General features: G+C 41.7%; 1 protein-coding gene and 1 long non-coding RNA gene across 2 annotated transcripts; both read left to right on the top strand.

Annotated features, from left to right (window-relative positions):
- The first annotated feature begins 4,768 nt into the window (after positions 1–4,768).
- LOC142490689 (uncharacterized) lies at positions 4,769–10,546 on the top strand. The gene is made up of 2 exons (XM_075593109.1): positions 4,769–4,951; positions 9,081–10,546. The coding sequence occupies exons 1-2, from the start codon at positions 4,867–4,869 to the stop codon at positions 10,544–10,546; spliced, it is 1,551 nt and encodes a 516-aa protein (XP_075449224.1). The 5' UTR covers positions 4,769–4,866.
- Positions 10,547–11,803: 1,257 nt separating this feature from the next.
- On the top strand, positions 11,804–15,531 carry LOC142491003 (uncharacterized). Its single transcript, XR_012800215.1, has 3 exons — positions 11,804–11,987; positions 12,152–12,201; positions 15,433–15,531. It is a non-coding gene; the product is annotated as an uncharacterized LOC142491003 (long non-coding RNA).
- Positions 15,532–21,167: the final 5,636 nt, after the last annotated feature.

Here is a 21,167-nt window from a genome sequence, read left to right as displayed (position 1 = left end):
AACTGTAATAACACTAAAGGGAAAATGCCCTCAGCACTATAGGTATTCCCTGGCCACAAACTAAGGGAAGGGAAACTAATTGAGGCCTGCAAGGATTGTCTTGCCTAGCCCCCAGAGCACAGCTGTGTGGGCACAACCTGCTCTTTCCCTGTCCTGGCTAGAACTCTCAACTGTCTCCTGCTTAACTGTCAGCATGAGTTCCCCTTACACAAATGTAGCAGTCTGATTGGCTGCTTGTGTACTATCTCCTTGCAGCCCCCCTCTCTCCTCACTCTATACTGCCATGCGCGAACTCCCTGCTCTGACATACGCAAGATGGCCACTGCTACCCAGCCACCGAGACTTCCCGCTTCTGCACTCTGCTGCGCGCCTCTGCAACGCTTCTGCACCGGCTCGAGGGGTAAGGGGGGGAGGGGGTCGCGGGGAAACAGGGAAACCTGCAAGGGGGGGGGTCTCAGGGGGAGATCCCTTAGCCCTGGCTACATCGGGTTTTATATTCCTTTGTGATGCGTATTCCCAAGTATTTGATATATTTGCATTGTCAATTGAAATTAAAATGGATAGCTATTAATTTTTCCATCTCCTTAGGTAAATTTATGTTTAGGGCTTCTGATTTTGTTTGATTGATCTTGAAGCCTGAAACTTTATTTAATTTCCCTACCAGGTCAAACAGATTGGGCTAAGAGGTGAGAGGCCTAAATAATGGCAAAAATACATAATCCTCATATAGTGCTACTTTGTGTGATTGTTGGTTAATATCTATTCCTGAGGATTGGATTATTATGGATCTGGGTGGCCAGCGGCTCCATACGAAGGGCAAATACCAGGGGCTAAAGTGGACACCCCTGTCTCGTACCACTTTTGATTTTTAAGAGGTCCGGGGTCTTAGATGGCTTCAGGTGTTTGATCACCTGTGTTAGCTCTTCCAATGTGAAATCTTTCACCAGTCTCTCCTTTCCAATCCGCTCAACCTGGGCAGATTTGAAATTCTCTCAGTGTCCACCTTGTGTTACCATTACTGCTGCGGCACAGTTTATTCGAGCATTTGCCCGTTCTGTGCCGCAGCAGTAGCCTGGCGCGCGCCCGAGTGTGACGGGCGCGCGCCGAAGCAGCGGAAGAGCGCCCTCCGATCGGGGCGCTCTCCCTACCGCTGCCGGGTCCGCCGGGTCCCCCGGAACCCCCTGCCGCTGTCCCGCGATCGCGGGACACCAGGGCTCCCTCGGGGAGCCCCTGGACACGCGTGCAGGGGGCGCACGCTCCCGATGACGCGTGACCGCGCGTCTATGACGCGCGGCACGCCGAGGGGCGGCCACTAGCAAGCCGGGAGATTTCCCGGCTTGCGGTACCGACCACACTTCAATAAAGTGTGTCGGTAGTGTATGTTCCACCTTATCTCCATTATATAGCTCTTCATAAAACGTTTGAACTACTCTACAATTAATTTTGGATTAGAGAAAGTAACCCCTGATTTTAGTCTGATTGCCTGGATGTTATAATTTGAGTGCCTGTTTCTTAGCCTATTTGCTAGCAAGGTATCTGGCTTGTTTGCTTTCTCGAAAAATTTCCTCCTTGACCAACTCAGAGAATTATCAGCCAGGGAGGTTAGGAGTAGATTTAATTCAATTCTAGTATCTTTCTGTTCCTTTAGGGTTTCTGGTCTACCATCTTGTTTGTGTTTATTGGAAAGCTCCTCCAATTTTGCTGTAGTTTGACTATTTTTGAGTTTCTCTCACATTTTCTCCTTGCTGCTATGTTAATCAGTGAACCCCTTAGGGTTGCTTTGGGCTCTTCCCAGAGAATCGATTGAGACTCAACACTATCTTTATTTAAACTGAAAAATTGATCAATTTCCTTACTAACTGACTGAAGGACTTCCGGGATTTTCAACATAGATTCATTCAGCTTCCAAGTTGCTCCAGGTCTGTCTAGGTTAATTTGAGAGCACCGTAGCTCTATCAGTGCATGATCTGACCATGAAATATCATGTATCCCAGCATAGGAGATCTTCGGGACCAGTTTGCTCGATATAAAGAAGTAATCAATTCTGCTATAGCTTGAGTGTGGATGCGAAAAGAAAGTATAATCTATGTTAGAAGTGTGGAGTTCCCTCCATATGTCCACCAGTTGGTTTTCCTTCAGAGTAGCAGGACTATCCCTCTTATTAGCTTTGAATTGGCCCGATCTATCCAACTTTGGGTTCAGGGCTATATTAAAGTCGCCTGATAAAATTATAAAACCTTTTGCCACTGTGTTCAGGATGTTAAAGAAAGACGTAAAAAACGAATGTGCAATCTTACTGTATATGTAATTTTGTAGCACTTTCATGTTAGGTTAATTTCCTAAGTCACTTTGCACGTGTGTTTGCACATTATGGGGCCGATTCACTAAGCTCTATTAACTAGCGCTAAAATGTGTTATATCGCTCGGCCGCAAAAGGCTGAAGCCATAAGCGCTATTCACTAAGGATGCTCGGCACGTTTACGGCCGGCCTTGGCCAAAAGGGCCATAGCGCACGATCACCTTTTTCCCCCCTGTTATCGTGCTAAAAGTTAATAAGCACGATAACTAATATAAACAAAGCAGCCTGTAAGAAATGCATTGAGACGCAGCGTCTCAATGCACGGCTCTTACAGGCGCTCGTAATGTACAATTATAAGTTGTAATAGTAGGATACATGAGCACGGGCATTGGTTTCAGGTCTGGGGACCCCCTATTTCAGGAGATATAGGCCACGTTATGGGGTGCCGGTATCCCCTACATAATTTAAATGTCCCGGTCACGTGATGCGGGAGCTTAACAATTGGCGGGGATTCCGGCACCCCATAACGGGGCCGGTATGTTGTGAACTAGGGGTTCCACGAGGCTGAAGTCAACCTGCTTCCGTTGATGAGATGCTCTGCTCACGTGCAATGTGATTACAATCCATAGATTATTGTTGATAATATACATTAAATTCATTAATCTGTTATGATTTTGTCCTGTAATGTTCGTGTATGTCCGTTTGTTCCCATGGTGTATTTGTGTGACAGTCTATGTCAAGACTCAAGCACTTCACTATAATTATGTTTGTACTTCTTTTACACATGTTATAGTTCACAGCAAAGCTATGGGACTGTAGGGGTTAATGGCTGAACAGTTGATCTGGTGAACTGAGGGACTGATTAAATGAGGGACGCACATGTGCGAATTTATAATTAAATGTTGGCGGGAACATTTCTAATACACCCTATATAAGCCGCCCATTTAATTACTTTAATGTCGGTGCTGTTGGGAGTGAGTGTGAGATAGACCGGACTTTGTGGTATTAGGAGAGATTCGTGAGTTGCTTGTTTCTGATTTCTGAGTGAGTTGTCTTTTGTTGTTCACATTTGTTTAATACTTTATTGTCTGGTTAGTGTGAAAGTGATTAGTTATTGTATTGTATTGTGCTATGTGTGCCTGTGTGCCTGTGTGCCTGTGTGCCTGTGTGCCTGTGTGCCTGTGTGCCTGTGTGCCTGTGTGCCTGTGTGCCTGTGTGCCTGTGTGCCTGTGTGTCATGGAGAGGAGTGGATGTGGGGGTGTTGGCGTGGAGGAGCGTGGGGCTGGAGGAGTGGTGGAGGAGGCTGGAGGAGTGGTGGTGGTGGCAGGGGCTGGAGGAGTTGAGGAGCGTGTGAGAGGAGTGTCACGTGCAGCTACGTCCCGCGCTGGCAGTGCAGCTACGTCCCGCGCTGGCAGTGCAGCTACGTCCCGCGCTGGCAGTGCAGCTAAGTCCCGCGCTGGCAGTGCAGCTACGTCCCGCGCTGGCAGTGCAGCTACGTCCCGCGCTGGCAGTGCAGCTACGTCTCGCGCTGGCAGTGCAGGTGTGGGAATGCATGTGGGGGAGGGTAGGAGGAGTAGACAGAGGGAGAGGGACAGTGTCCAGCATCCAACCATAGAGGACGACGATGACGACGATGATGATGATGATGACGCGGAACCTACAACCTCCATGCATCGAGTTGAGCGGATACGCAACCCGCGTTTTACACACAGAGAGAATGATATCCTCGTGGAAGGTGTTATTGCGTCATTCCCTAAGCTCTATGGGTCATTGGCAGGTAAGAGTATGACTCAGCAAATTAAGTGTTCTCATTAATATTGGGATATTTAGAATCACTGACAACTTACATTGTAATACACTTATTAATGTAACAGTAATATGTAGTAATGTTTTTACATGCATGTCAAACTGCATTCTTCCATGACCGCAAAAAGGCCAGATATTATGGATATCCCTACTTCACCACAGCTGTATTAATTGTTTTATCGTTATGAGTGAGTCAGTCATTGAGCCAGCTGTGCTGAAGTATTGATATCCATATCATGTGGCCTGTTTTGTGCCTTCGATGCCTGTAGTTCTACGTGCATGAGCAAATCATATACTGTATGCTCAAACCTTGTAGTGCTGATGTATGGATACTTTTTCAAATATACTATTAATCATAAATGTAATTAAATTAAGTTGTCTGTATCTAGAAGTTCATAACATTTGGGATACATAAACTCGTAGTAGCTGCTCCAACATCGGTTTCCTATTGCTATATTTCATATAGTGACAATTATGCAAACGATTACATTGACATTAGCCTATGTATTTCGTAGTAATAATTTTGAACATTTATCTACACAGCGAGAACCAAGACCAGTGAAAAAACAAAGTTGTGGTCAAGGATTTTCACATCAGTCAGTGCATGTGGCCAATTTCGCAGAACAGCAGAGACGTGCAAGAAGCATTTTGGAGATATAAAATTACGCCTGAAAAGAAAAATGGTTCAGGTTGGCCGCCATGCCTGAAGCACAGGAGGTGGCCCTCCAGCATTTCTCCACCTGCAGTCATATGAGCAGAAAATGTACTGTATTATGGATCACCAACTTGTATTTGGGATAGGAGGTGACAGGGATATCGGCCCTACAATTTCCCATCAGTCACAAAGTGAGTAGTATATTAAATATGTTTCATTTATGCTTCATTGGTGGTTCTTCAGTCAATAATGTGTTAATTTCTGTCATCTTCACGGTAGTTTGCATTATGCTGTGAACTACTAGAACAATTACCCTGGTCATTATGTCTACTTTGTGTTGAACAGGATTGTTTAATAGCACATGTAGGAAGTATGTATATGGTAATGGTTGTAGCATTTAACGTTTACCATAACCTTAGCGATGTAGGTAATTTTACACAAACTGTAGTATGTATGTGAAACACACAACACCTTACATTTGTTGTTGAAGACATCAGTCACCACACACAAACTGAAGACTACATATATATATATATATATATATATATATATATAGATATATATAGATATACATATATATCACAAAGGAGTGCAACAGAGTATTGCGGATGCATAAAACAAACCTAAAAAGGCCAATGCAACAAATCTTCAGCCAAAATGTTCATAGCATAAATGTTATATGTTATTGCTGTGACCTGTGAGCATGGTCTGACTTCATGTCTCAAAGGCTTAGGACGCTATGTCGAAAGGGTTAAATGAAGAGATCATTTAAAACAGTATATAATAATTTGAATGAGTATGTGTATGTATGTATGTATGTGTGTGTTACTCGAACATGTAATGTTTTCTACACGTGCATATGTGACAAAGCAGTTCCTATCATGTGTTCAATAGCCATACATTAAATGCTGCACATATGAAAACTACTATTGTTGACATGTTTAATAATTTGAACTTTGTCTTTTGTATTGATATACACACAGCGAACAATGTCCAAAAACTAATTTTACAGAGTATCATCAGCTCAAGGTGCTATAAGACATTTATATTCACATGGACACTCATGACCCAACGTTAACATAAGCGCGGGAAATGTTGCGCAATGTCATTTATGTTGCGTATAGTCATGTGCTTTTGTACTGAAGCATCGTATCTGGAATGCAAATGTGATGACCTCATGTAAAAAGTAATTCCTTTATACATGGTCAAAATTTGGTCTTTGTTTATGTATGAACGTATTCACATTCATTAATCTCTATGTAGTGTTTTTAAATTTTAACAAGAAATGTTCAAATGCATACAAGTAATGTGTGTACATTAATGCAGGCGGTCCTCGTTTTACGACGTTTCGTTTTACGACGAACGGCTTATCCGACGCTTGTCAATGCATCCCTATGGCCCGTTTTTCGACGCCCAAACGGCTTATCCGACGCTCTTACGACGCTTTAAAAAATTGCTACAAATGAACAACCAGACGGCTGCAGGCTAGGGAAATCATTCTGAACAGTCTGTGTGAAGGTTTGGTGGTGTATTTTAGGCCCTAAACCATGGCTGATCAAAGCAAAAAGCAAAGTACTGTTACTCCAAAAAGGAATAGAAAATCTATAACTTTGGAGACCAAGCAAAACATAATAAAGCGCTCTGAGAAAGGAGAGAAGAACACAGAACTTGGACGTGCCTTGGATATACCTCGCACAACTATTGTGACAATAATCAAAGACACGGCAAGAATCTTGGAACAGATCAAGGGCTCAGCACCTATGCAAGGTACAACAATAAGGCAACGTGTTGGGCATATTGCTGAGGTAGAAAAACTCCTCATCATATGGCTGGAAGATCAATCCCAGCGTCATGTGCCCATTAGTTTAGCCTTAATTCAGGCCAAGGCTTTGAGTCTGTATGAGGACATTAAGCAACAGCATGGAAAAGGGACCACTGAGGAAACGTTCACTGCAAGTAAGGGCTTATTTATGCGGTTTAAAGAGAGGGCAAACTTGCATAACATTAAAGTGACCGGGGAAGCTGCTAGTGCGGATGAGGAGGCAGCTAAAACCTTCCCTGTTACATTGGCCAAAATTATAGAGGACGGTGGCTATTGCGCACGTCAAGTGTTCAATGTTGATGAGACTTGGCTCTACTGGAAGAAAATGCCCAGTAGAAGCTACATTGCAAAAGAGGAAAAATCTATGCCCGGGTTTAAAGTTGCAAAGGACAGGCTTGATCTTCTGCTTGGATCAAATGCTGCAGGTGATTTCAAGCTAAAACCTTTGCTTGTTATCATGCAGAAAACCCTAGGGCATTCAAGGGTTATGCAAAGAGCACACTTCCAGTGATTTGGAAGTCCAACCGTAAGGCATGGGTAACAGGGAGGACTGGTTCCAGCATCAATTTATTCCAGCTGTGCAATTATATTGCATGAACCAGAACCGCGATTTCAAAGCATTGCTGCTCCTGGACAATGCTCCTGGCCATCCCGTGTACCTGGATGACCATCATCCAAACGTCATGGTGGTGTTCATGCCCCCCAACACCACCTCATTGATACAGCCGATGGACCAGGGGGTTATCGCTTCCTTCAAGGCCTGCTATCTTAGGCGAACATTTGCCCAGGCCATCAGAGCAACCGATGTGGAAGGTGGTCCAACCTTAAAAGAATTTTGGAAGGGTTACAACATTCTCCATGCAGTGAGAAACATCGGAGAGGCATGGAATGAGGTGAAACAATCCAATTTAAATGGAGTTTGGCGTAATTTGTGCCCTGATTTTGTGTCTGATGTCCAAGGCCCTACAGAGACTGTTGCAGAAGTTACAAGTACAGAAACTGTTGTGCAAATGGCCAGAGATCTCAACTTGGAGGTGGAAACCGAGGATATTGAGGAGTTGCTCGCCTCACATTCTAACGAGTTGAGCAATGAAGACCTCATGCAATTAGAAGAGAAAAAAATTGCTGAAGATGAGGCCCACCAATCTCCTGATGTGGCACAGCCACAGCCACGTAAATCATTGTCAAGCAAAATGTTGGCTGCGGCATTCAAGCACATTGATAGCGCACTGGCCATATTTGAGGAAGATGACCCTAACATTGAACGGAGTTCAACAGTCAGTCGTGGGGTGTCTAACCAAATCAGCTGCTATAGAGAGATCTACATGCAGAAAAGGAAAGGATCTGTCCAGACTTCAATGAAGAGATTCTTCAAGAGGCCGAAACCTTCAACTCCACCTACATCACCTCCAAAAAGTCCGTTGTCTGTTGAAGATCCCCCCTCCCCCCATCATCTTCCTCCAATAATTGATATGGTTTTTTTTGCTCATGTACATTTCTGTACAGAATACAGCATAGTTTTATTTTTATAGTTTTATTTTACAGTTCTGAAATCAATAAATATAATGTTTCCATCATAATCTATGTGTGTGCTGCATATCTTATTGCTTGAGTAACATTTTCTGTGTATTTTAGCATTAAAAATGCCTTCAGGAACGGAACATTTGATTTAAACAGTGTTCCTATGGGAAAACGGGTTTCGCTTTACGACGCTTCGCTATCCGACGCCATTTTGAGTAACGGATTGCGTCGGATAACCGAGGACCGCCTGTAGTGTCAATATGGCTGTTGAATTCATAGAAGTGTTTAACACATTGCATCAAACAACAAATGTGTGTTTGTGTAGGGCAGGCTTGCACAACTACAGGCCAGCTGCTCAGGATTTCTCTACTTCAGGCCAGCTGTTAAAATTAATGGCTCAGTCGTACTGTGGCCCAAATTGAGGCAGGTGTGCTTAAGTAGGGATAGCTTGAAACCCTGTCCTGTTAGCGTCCCTCGTGGAATGGTGTATTGCAGGCCTGGTATAGGGTGACTCAGCAGTGTAGCACGTGCGTCACATAAGTTTAGCGGGGGCGTGGCCATGATTTCCATCGCATGTTTCGGCCTCTGTGTGAACTGCTGGCGTGGGCGTGGCCAGGATTCTGTCGCCACTAAGACTATTTATGTCCAGCTCTGGTGCGGGCACAAATAACGACTATGCACAGTACCATTGAAGAGCGCTACTTGTACGCACGTCTCAGCGTGCGTTGGAAAAAACACTGATGCCGCAGCATGTGTTTCACTTGTGAAAGTGTCTTTTAACAAAATAGCTACATGTGCAACATTGTCATAATTCAGATCATGTTCAGCTGATGTCAGATGAATAGCATATGCACATAACAAATACCAGTACATATTTACATTAATGTTTATTAGATGATACAATGCATAACAATACGGTTACTCAAGATTTAATCAGTTTATCATGCGAATTAACAATTATATTTTGTATGTTATAGTTGAGGATGAGGAAACAGATTCTGATGTCTCTACTCAAAATGTTGCCGAGTTGCAAAATGATGAAATGCTTGAGCCACAACCACTTCAGCGTGAGGAGGAGCCCCAACATGAATATGCCGAGGCACTCCGGGAACTAGATGTGCCTGACCCCGATGACACTACACCCCAAGTGTTTGTCGAGGGTTACAATCGGGAACTGGATGTAACTGAGCCTGAAATTGAAGATGAAGACAGTGAGCCTATACAGCCAGGTCAAGGGGATACTGTGTGTGCAGCTGAATTGGCATCATTAAAATTAGCAGAGCAAATATTTTTTCGAAATCAACAGAGTGTTGCAGCCAACCAGCAGGAAGCTAATCGTATCATTTGTCAAGAAATGCTACACATGCGAGGCATTTTCAACCAACAACTCGACACTCTCAAGGCAATTTCCAATAGTTTAATTCTTATAGCACAATGCATGTCAATGCAAATGCCACAGCAAATGCTAATGTCACAGCCATTGCAAATGCCTCACCCATTGCAAATGCCACACCCAGTGCAAATTGGGCATCCAGTGCAAATGCCGGAACCTATGCCACAGCAAATGCCACACCCAGTGCAAATTGAGCATCCAGTGCAAATGCCGGAACCTATGCCACAGCAAATGCCACACCCAGTGCAAATTGGGCATCCAGTGCAAATGCCGGAACCTATGCCACAGCAAATGCCACACCCAGTGCAAATTGGGCATCCAGTGCAAATGCCGGAACCTATGCCACAGCAAATGCCACACCCAGTGCAAATTGGGCATCCAGTGCAAATGCCGGAACCTATGCCACAGCAAATGCCACACCCAGTGCAAATTGGGCATCCAGTGCAAATGCCGGAACCTATGCCACAGCAAATGCCACACCCAGTGCAAATTGGGCATCCAGTGCAAATGCCACACCCAGTGCAAATGCTACACCCAGTGCAAATGCCACACCCAGTGCAAATGCCACACCCAGTGCAAATGCCAGAACCAATGCAAATGCCACATGGAATGTTCGAAGCCCTAGCACAGGCACTGGGACTGGCACACCCAATGCAAGTGCCATATGTACAGGAAATGGGAATGCCACAACAGCCAAATGTATACGCTGAAGCAGCACCAATGGCACAGCAGACAACTGTATGCGCTGAAGCAGCACCAATTACACAGCAGACAACTGTATGCGCTGAAGCAGCACCAATGGCACAGCAGACAAATGTGTACGCTGAAGCAGCACCAATTACACAGCAGACAACTGTATGCACTGAAGCAGCACCAATGGCACAGCAGACAAATGTGTACGCTGAAGCAGCACCAACCAGGCAAACAACTGTTGAGGCAGGTGTAGCCAGATTCGGTGACATACCAAGCAGTTCCACACCTACCCCTGACAATGCCCCCAGACCAAGGCATAGCACACGTTCTTACACTAAAAATGTGAGCCAAAATTAGAATCTCACATCTTATTTAATGTCCCATTACATATTATTTGTGACCATACAATATTTAAACATTCTGACCCCTTCAATTATGAAATCAGCATATCCTAAATATCTATGAATAGCTCTAATGTTCTTGCTACGTTTATTACAAACACCTTTAAGGGGCTGCATGGTATGATATGTGTAATGAGAAAATACTAATCTCTTGATTAAAGCATCTACTGATTAGGCGCAGTGTATGTTAAAAATTTACTTTGATATATTCTTTGGGATACTTCATGTATGACTGATAGTTTTTTAGTGTATACACAGTGAAGTGTTGAATGGTCACTATTTCCCACATTAAAGATTCACTTACTTGACAATAGTATTATGCTAAAGACATAATTGTACTCAAAACCTTCAATTACAATGATTACATTTTTTCATGTGCACATATGTTAACTAAACAGGAGAGCAAATCATGGATAATATAATGATGTTGACATGTGCAAGATGTCATGATTCTAAACACAGATAAACATAATGTTTTTGGAATATGACTTCCCATATTTGCTAATACTATATTCTTACTCAGAAATTTCTGTATTTGAGTTTCAGAATTTTTTTTAATGTGTGTGAGAAAATTAGCCAGTAGGCTGAACACCTGTATGTGGGAGAAGATATCATGGACACTTATTCCTTTGTGTAACGACCTTGGAACGTGTGTAACACATTCCCTGCAATTTGATACTTTTGCACATAACAGTAATTGAAAGTAACACAGCGCTATATTACACCATTCCATGAGAAAACATGCCGTTAGAAATGTCAACTCTAAAGAAACCTCCGTTCTGCTACGCCTATTTAATATATAGCGCTATTCAATCCCGAACACAGAGAAGAGCTACTGTCTCGGACATTTTTGAGCATATCTCCTCAAATTATACTTTTTATCAAAATAATCCAAAGCCCAAAGTTTGGCGCAGTTCGATCAGACGAACTTTATCAACCAATGATTGCTTTTTCTGGTACCCACCAACTGGCGGAAACAGGGGTGGGTCTTGGGCAGTACGTGAATCAAGTATGCGTATGTTTGCAAGTGGCAATTTAAGAAGAAGACCCCGAAATCGCAGACAGAACAACAATGATATAGTTTCCAGCAGCGGTGGCTTAAATGTTCTGCAAAATGGATCGTATTTACAACCGGAGGTGTCCGACCTATACCACACCAATGACGGATGTAGCTATGACGCTAACATGCATACTAACTACCTTGCAGAAGCACATGAAATGCCAGAAAGTTACTATCTGTATCCGCCTCAGTACATGACACAATATCCAACGTTTGACGGATCAAGCTGGAACACCAGCTACATGAACACACCGAACAACCAATTGATTGAAAGCAACAGCTACCTCCAAAACACCACTTGCATGGCAGCTCCGAATCTGAATGCTATATAAATCAGGTAACTATAAACTATGCACTTTGAACAATATGTGCTTCTCTTGTTGCACAATGAAACGCATACGTGTTCCACCCAGAACGCATGCGTGTACCATTAAGACAAGTTTTTTTTTTTTTTGCATTTCAATTTCCGTTTTACCTCTTCCTTACATGTTCATATTACAGAAATCACGTCGTGCAGCGCAACAGATGCCGGGACATGTTTTTCAAATAAGGTAAGATAAACTTAACGATCTTTGTGCAAGATAGTGAAATGTTCATGGCAATGTCGCGTGCAATTACTTAGTCCTGCGCATCCATTAAATGGGTAATAGTGGGTGGGGGAGTGGGGGAAGTGGATGGACTGGGCGCTTCCTAAACAGTATATCAATCAGTGTGATAAGTGACACACCTTAAGTACACAAAATAAACCTTACACCATAAAGTGATAAATAAAATGAAATACAGTGTACAACAGCAGCTCAACTTCCTCTGGTGGGACCGTTCCAAATCCCAGGATGTGGAGTATTCTTTTCTTGGGGTTGAGGAGGAGCGCAGAATAAGCTCGTGATATGCAAAAAAATATAAATATATATAGTGCAGATGGTAATTCACTGCTACAAAAATTATAAAAAATGTAAGAAATGAACTCACAAAAATCGTGTTAAATCACTGCATGTCAGAGATCCTTCTCTCTCTGACTGGAGCCCTTTGTGTAACTGGAGTCTGTATACCTCTCAATAAAGTGGATGATATGCAAATAAAGAAAACCACAAATAGTCCATATAGTATAAGCTATACATATGTATTAAACACAGATATTAAGGAAACTCACATTTTCCATAATTAAGATGGGTAGTGGAGAGAACCGCCGATAGAAGGTTGGTAAAAAGTAAGCTGCTGCTCGGTGCTTCACTTTCCCCTCACAGTGTAGTTCCGTATCAGTCAGTGCCGTCGCGTCACTTCCGGTTTCGCGTCACGGGTGAGGGCGGGAGGCCAGAATGGGAGCAATCTCAGCAGTAGTTTGCCAGTCCTTTCAGGCGCAGGATCTCTCCAAACTCTAACTCTACGCGTTTCGCAACAGCTTCGTCAGGAGTATCCATTAAATGTCATGACACAAGGTGTACGCCCCTGTGTTGTAAAGGAGAAAATAAAAACAATATTGACGTAAAAAATTGAAGCCATGGCATATATTAAGAAATGGCATATATAGTATAAATATTGGAGTTGTTAGCGTATATAAACATGAGGATATGTTAGATTCGCTAAATGTGTTAGTCAGTTACGTTAATTATGATAAAAGTGGTATAATGCAAGCTAATATGTAACATAATCACTGCAAATTATTTTGGCCTTGCATTGTGTTTTCATAACTTTTGCAGTGTTAGTATATGTAAGAAACAGCACGAAAGGGTTGTGGAGGGATCACAGAACCACACCAATTGAGTAGAATAATCAAATAAATAAATATGGTAATCAAAATTGTGGGTGCAAACTGTGAACTGAAAAGTGAATCAGAAAAAGGGGAAGGGGAAACACAAAATGGATGTGCCCCCTAAAAGAATTTACTAAACTGCACACCAACAAAGTGTAAAAATTAACTTTTAATAAATTTACTTAAAACATATATTACCAAAGCGTTGTGTACTGTGAATTAAAAATAAATTAAATCAACAATACCCAGCATCCATGTCAGCGAATGTATGATTATACAATCCCAATTGGCAACTAAATGTTGGTGGGATGTAGAGGACAGAGGATGCTATAAGTCAGGGTGTTAACCCCTCTGGAGCAACTGTGAGACCAGATGGTAAGTATATATAAATGTATACTAGTCAGTGAGCAATTACATAAATGAAAGTCCAGCAATCCTGCTTAAATTTATACCACTAGGCACTTTGAGTGATAATTTATGATATGTAAAGATACACGTGCTTAAGTGGTAACACTGACACATGCAATGATGATAGTACGGAGTTCACAGCATATTGAAGCTGGCACTCACAGCATTGTTATCAGTGAGTTACCCAGCAAAGACTCTAAGTGAACACATGTCATGAGAAGCAGGGAGGCAGACTCACTGACTGTTGGAATAAATAACCAACTACTAAGTCTACACAAATTGAACCAGGAGACTACAAACACTACATTAAAACAGCTCCAAGTAGGAGACTGACAACATTGCGTGTCCAACGCGCGTTTCCCTCCAGCAAAGGAGCTTCTTCAGGGACAAATTTTACTGGGGGAGAGAGGGCTGAACTCTTTTATACCCTTGCAGTACCTTGATTGCAAAATCAATAACTGTCAGCTGTTGCGCATGCGTGATGCGCCAGCGCCCCAACTGACCCACTAAACTACCCAAATGCTACTTAAATTCAGTCTGAATGAGTACCTTCGCATTCAACCGTTATTATATCATATTTGAGTAGTTCGCCGGTCATTTACGCGGCTTCTGAGGCTTAAAACCATTAGCGGCGTATATAAAGTCCACTGCGCATGCACTTAGAAATTATAGCCAGCCAGCTCCTTTGCTGGAGGGAAACGCGCGTTGGACGCGCAATGTTGTCAGTCTCCTACTTGGAGCTGTTTTAATGTAGTGTTTGTAGTCTCCTGGTTCAATTTGTGTAGACCTTAGTAGTTGGTTATTTATTCCAACAGTCAGGGAGTCTGTCTCCCTGCTTCTCATGACATGTGTTCACTTAGAGTCTTTGCTGGGTAACTCACTGATAACAATGCTGTGAGTGCCAGCTTCACTATGCTGTGAACTCCCTACTATCATCATTGCATGTGTCAGTGTTACCACTTAAGCACGTGTATCTTTACATATCATAAATTATCACTCAAAGTGCCTAGTGGTATAAATTTAAGCAGGATTGCTGGACTTTCATTTATGTAATTGCTCACTGACTAGTATACATTTATATATACTTACCATCTGGTCTCACAGTTGCTCCAGAGGGGTTAACACCCTGACTTATAGCATCCTCTGTCCTCTACATCCCACCAACATTTAGTTGCCAATTGGGATTGTATAATCATACATTCGCTGACATGGATGCTGGGTATTGTTGATTTAATTTATTTTTAATTCACAGTACACAACGCTTTGGTAATATATGTTTTAAGTAAATTTATTAAAAGTAAATTTTTACACTTTGTTGGTGTGCAGTTTAGTGAATTTTTTAGGGGGCACATCCATTTTGTGTTTCCCCTTCCCCTTTTTCTGTGTTAGTATATGTGACAGAATCAATATTTGAACAGGCATACTGTGTTTATTGTTTAAGTATAGATTATTTTTAGGACATAATTTTATTCTGTTTTTGGAACATATAATCTAATTTGAGTAAGATAAAAATGTGTCCTAACACAACTGATAAACATTAACACGTATGATGTGTGGTTACATGGTTTAGAAAATGTTCGAGAACATGTCCATTTATAATTGACATCCATATGTACTTCCACAGATGTTAACATCTCCATTCCAGTGCCATAAAAATATGTGCATGGACGGATCCAAAGACACAAAAAGTGAAAGCCTCAACATCCTGCAATCTTGACGAAACGTTTTTTTTTTATTATTACTTTGTCTCATAGCATTTCTTATTTTGTGTAATAGCATGTTACACCCTTTAGTTAGTATGAGAAGTTAGTGTTGCACACGGGCAAACATTTATATCATGTGTAGTACAATTAGTTTCACTGAACTATCAACGTTACTTCAACAAAATATAATACATAAAAATGACTTCAGTCTCTTGTCACAACATTAGAACATTGTGAACATAGTTTATCTGCATTATTTCTGTTCCAGGTGATGTTCAACTACGGTGTGTGAACAATTACACAATGTGTTAGGCTCTATTTTTAATGTATTCATGAAAGATCAACATTAGTCCATGTAGAAACCTTACACATATGACTATTGTAGTGTGTGAAAATAACATGAAAATAATGAAATTATTGTTATTGACACATAGGACATTACAGATAAAATATATTAACATGTCATTAGCTCACAGTCCTGCAGACATGTCGAAGTAATGTATATTGTTATTTTAAACTACGTGTCATTTATTGAATTTAAGTTCATAATGTGAACAATACAATTGTGAAACATATTTACAAACATAACTCAACATATTAGTGTTTTTTTTTTTTTAAGTGTGAAAGTTGATAAATTTGAAGCTGCAGTTCCGAGAAATATATATAAAAAAATGTATATATTTTTTTTTTGTTTTTTTTTTTTTTTACTTCATTAGTTTCATGTGGCCAATCTCTAATGACCTAAAGAACTGCATAGATGCCGCTCAATTCGTTGTCCGTCTATTGATCCTCAGTTTTGCCACATCTTTACATATGGGTAATGTCAATGGTTACTATACGTAGGAACAAGCATGCTTTGTAAAATATAATACTACAAAATTGAAATGTCAACGTAATATTTATAAATTATCAAACTATAGATTTATTAACAAAAAATGCATGATATTGCCAGAACTGCAGCTTCAATATGTCAATGATCAATACTTGCAAAATCAATATCTAACACTCTGCATTGCATGATGCACAGAAAGGGTGGCTCACATAAATTAGAGATGAAAAAATAAAAACACTCACATACCGTCGTCATGTTACGTTGGGTGAATTATTGCGACAATGTCCCTTCACATTCATAGAGCAGGATCCTATGATTACATACACACAATAAAATGTGACACACAAAACGACATGAGGATAGATTGTGTTACATGTCAAAAATTCTTATACATGACAATAACAATCTTACATGTAAAATAAGTGTCGATGACAGTTCTGCGGGTCTCCACCCCACTGGCTGTATGGTCCATAACCCCTGCAGGAGGCACAGGAGGATCCTCCTATATATCTTGCCTAATGTTGGCAGGAATATTATAACGTATTGCAATGTTGTGCAATATACAACAACAAATTACAATGTCGGCAACCTTCTCTGGCGAATACTGAAGAGCCCCCCCAGATTTATCCATACATCTAAAGCGACTTTTTAACACACCAAAAGTCCTCTCAATCACCGAACGTGTGGAAACGTGGGCCGCATTATAGCATTCTTCTGCAAGCGTTAGCGTATTGCCCAATGGGGTCAGGAGCCATAGCCCGAATCGCCTATAACACAGATATGAATGTTGAGATAGTAGTCTAAAAAACTACAGCACATTGACTATACACTTATAGTACTACATGAACAGGATTCAACTACTGTATGTACAACAGAACTTCACTATTGTGTGTTAAAACATTGAACAAGATGCTTAAGTGCCCAACATGGATAATATTTTGAGTATTACAAATAGAAAGTCAACATTTGACATATTCTTGTAAATGACATGTAAATACCCCCAAAAATACATATGGACGTGACTAACAAATTAACATAGTAGTGCAATGACTTTAACATTGACTGACCCAATAACCAACTGTCCTCGAATTGGCCTGATTCAAATGCATGGAACACTGACGAATTAACAAGGATATGTGAATCGTGGCAGGCACCTGGGAATAGGGCTACCACACTCATAATTTTCATGTTAGCGTCACATACTATTTGCACATTCAGCGAGTGGTAATGTTTCCTGTTACGGAAATTCCTCTCGACTTCACGTAGCGGGGTCAACGCAACATGTGTGCAATCTATAGCACCCATCACATTGGGTAGCCCTGCTACATTATAAAATGCAGTCTTCAGTGCCTGCCACTCTGTTTGCTCACTAGGAAAATGTATATAATCCCTAGCGCGTCTAGTCAGTGCACATAGAAACTGGCTAAGGACCCGCGAGAATGTTGGTTGCGAGACCCCGCCTACTATGCCCACAGTTGTCTGAAAAGACGCAGAAGCAAGAAAATGTAATGAGCTCAGCAATTTAACAAAGCCAGGCACTGCATGAATCCTGTCTGTTGTTGGCTCTAAATCTTCTCTTAACACTTCATACAGTTCCAAGATAGCCGCTGAGCTCAATCTATAGCGACGGATGACATCATCCTCACTTAACCCTTCTAGGGAGCATCTTTCGCGGAAGTTTCGTGGCACCAATGTCCGCCTTACTGCAAGTTGCCTCTCTCTCCTCTCTCTCCTCTCTCTCCTCGCCCTCCATTGTAACATAATCTCGCGCCTCCTCCTCACTACAAACTCCAGCACCGCCAAATTGCCAATGACCTCCATTTGACCCGCGAAAGGAAGTGATTGACATGTATCCTTTAAATAGATTAATCAACAACCAATTAGTGTTAACGAGAACACGTGATGTATAGTATGTTGAAAATGTTAATGACAATAATATATTCAGATTTTTGATTTATAAGTAGATATGTGGTTCAAAACAACAATAATGATGTAATAATTCAAAAGCGATGATGTGAGACCAATATGTATAATTTGTCACAGAAACGCCATAAACATGACATTTGTATCTTACACGTTCAGTCATGAAGGTGTTAAATCACAACAAGTAATTGTTTTTTTCAATCAAGGTGGGACACAAGCCTTGATTCTTATCAGATGAAAGGATTGGGGTGCTCAAACCCGCAGCAACTCCATCCAATTACATGGGTGATTAAATATTAACCCTGGAGATACCAGTGGGAGTGGGTAGGTAAATATAGACTTGTAAGCATCACAGTGACAACAGTCAAACTTAACTATAGCAGTCTAAACCAATAAGCCCCACTCACGTCATCTCCAGGGTTCCTCTGCCGGCGTGCAAGCCATGAAGGATCCAGAATCCAGACTCATCCAGTAGAAAAAACGAATGGCGCACAGCCAGGGAGTCAGGTGTGGAATAAAAAACTTTTTCTTTTATTGCAGCATGGTGAGAGACAAATTCACCCCCTTGGGGGACACAGACAGGGACCTCCTTGATTCTTATCAGCTTGTTTTGTAAACACATGAGTATTGCCTTCACAATGAACACCCTCCTAACATTTCAGATGACATATTGAAGTAAGGAAAATTGATGTCACACAATTATTAATAATTTAGTATCATTTACGTGTTCTCCTTCCATTCAATACATGCGAATGATCCCCATATCTCCAGGGTAAAGATTAAATATTCAGAGTAACACACTATGACATCCAGACACACGTGGTCACCCCCTGGAGTGCCGGGGGGCCCCTGCGAACACCTATACTTCTCACAGGGCCACCCCGCACACATATATAAAAATTTGTATGTGTACTCAAATACATGTTGGATTGATGTGTGGGCACAGGTGTTGTGTGGCTTGTTTATTATTAAAACCAAAATAGGGCACTTTTCATTGTAGTCCGAAGAGGGAGTTAATGGAGTGAGGATCATTAATCCATTAAGTACTATAGCACTTATTAACATATCATGTGATTAAGGGTTATGTGATGTTAGAATGTTTCTTGTTCTCCTTATGTATTGTTTGTAACAACGGAGCATTTTTCCAAACATAAGGATCAGGAGCCCCCTCATCGTGGCAACATAGCAGGGGTAAGTGTAAAATTGTAAAACAATTTTTAAGATGCTTATAGTTATATGTGTAAATCCTATATTAAATATATCTGTATCAGAGTCATTTGTAACATTCATGCACTGTATATCTTAGGGGGGAGTGGGGATGTATGAATAGAAAATATTTTTGGGGGGTTGGGTGCCACAACATTGTTACAAGAAGTCCTCGTGGACACACGGACAACCGTGGGGACACCTCTCGTCCGGGAGGTCATCCGGCGAACTCCGCGGGGTCATCCGGAGAGACCCGCGGCCCTGTTGTATGGATGTAGTGGCTGCAGAAATGTAAACAATTAAATTTTTTATAAGTCCAGCTGCTTTTGCGCCTGACTTTTGCTGGCGTGTTTGTTTGGCGCGTTTTTAAAGTCCGAATCACTTAGCGCCGCTTAGTGAATCGGTAGTACTGGCAAAATTCAGCGCAATAGGCTGATCGTGCGCATTTTGCGCCGAGGGCAAAAAAAAACACTTTTAAGACCGATAAAGCGCCGTTATCACTGCTTAGTGAATCGCAATGCAGCTTTAGCGGGCTTAAAGGGTACTTTGCGCTCTTAAAGCCACTTAAGGAGCTTAGTGAATCGGCCCCTATATGTTTATATTGTCGCATACTTGTCTACAGTATAGCACATTAAGGGTACTTATTCTGTTTGTATTAAATTATTGTTATTTTCACCTTGGTGATTATTTGAATCACTTTTGTGTTACTCAGTATTTATACTGCTTTTTATCTGGTATTTTAAATCTGTTAGATCTATTGGGATCTTATTAAAAGTATTAATTACGCTAATCCCCTGTGCGCTGTGTGCATACTTTTTTTCGTGTGCTCCGAGATTACCTCGGTTCAGTTGCCCCTGGGATTAGCCTGTCAACCGGGACACCCAGTGAGGGTGTCTAATGATCCGAGCGACCCCGGATCTCAGGAACCCAGAGGACATGTTTGGGGACATGGATAAGCTGCTTGTCACCTGTCATAAGGTACAAGCGAGCAGTCGGGACAGCCCCACCCCTGGCACTCTAACATACATTTATTAATATCATAAAAAACAGCAAAACAAATTATATAAACCATTTCAAACATAATGTCCATAGATCAGCATGGTAATGCTCCCAGCATTTGTGATGTTCCATTACTTGGGGCCTTTTAGGTCTGTATTGGATCTGATACTCTATATACCTGTCAATTGGTACCTAGGTACCTATCTCCCTATTGTATATGTTGTGACATAGTCCAAAGATGTTAGGCAGCTTTCTGCCCCATTTTAGGTCAGAAAGTGCAGGAATAGTTCAAAATGATCCGTTCCACAGCTTCCCATTAACTCAGGCAGCTGGATGGAAAATCCAGACCACAGATTACAATGGCTCTAGTTCTCCCTCACCTGCTCTTCTAATCACATGCACAGGTATTTAGAGCAGAGAGGTTTTGCATTTCACTCTCTCTCCTTAGAGCCTGGAGGCTGGGGTTATCGCTGCTCCCCTGTTTCCAGTTTCGGGGTGGACGGCCCCTCCAAGTATCACAGTACCAGAGGATTTGCCTGGACACCACGAACAGATAAGACAAAACAAATGGTTATTGCTGTTGCTAAAAGACTGTGCTGTATCTTGTGACCCTAAATGAGAGAGCATTGTTTTAAGCTGGGGAACCAGTTTAGTTGGCCAGCAGCTGTTAGAGAGACTGATTCTGATGTGTAGTTA

This window comes from Ascaphus truei, chromosome 3 (assembly GCF_040206685.1).
Source record: "Ascaphus truei isolate aAscTru1 chromosome 3, aAscTru1.hap1, whole genome shotgun sequence".
Classification (NCBI taxonomy): Eukaryota; Metazoa; Chordata; class Amphibia; order Anura; family Ascaphidae; genus Ascaphus; species Ascaphus truei.
The sequence above is the reverse complement of the archived record's forward strand: the minus strand, read 5'-3'. Positions and strand labels throughout refer to the sequence as shown.

Bases quoted from the DNA above. Each gene is read 5' to 3' on its own strand.
- LOC142490689 (XM_075593109.1), top strand. From the start codon at position 4,867: ATGTACTGTATTATGGATCACCAACTTGTATTTGGGATAGGAGGTGAC. The intron at 4,952-9,080 runs GTGAGTAGTATA...TGTATGTTATAG, and splicing joins AATTTCCCATCAGTCACAAA to TTGAGGATGAGGAAACAGAT.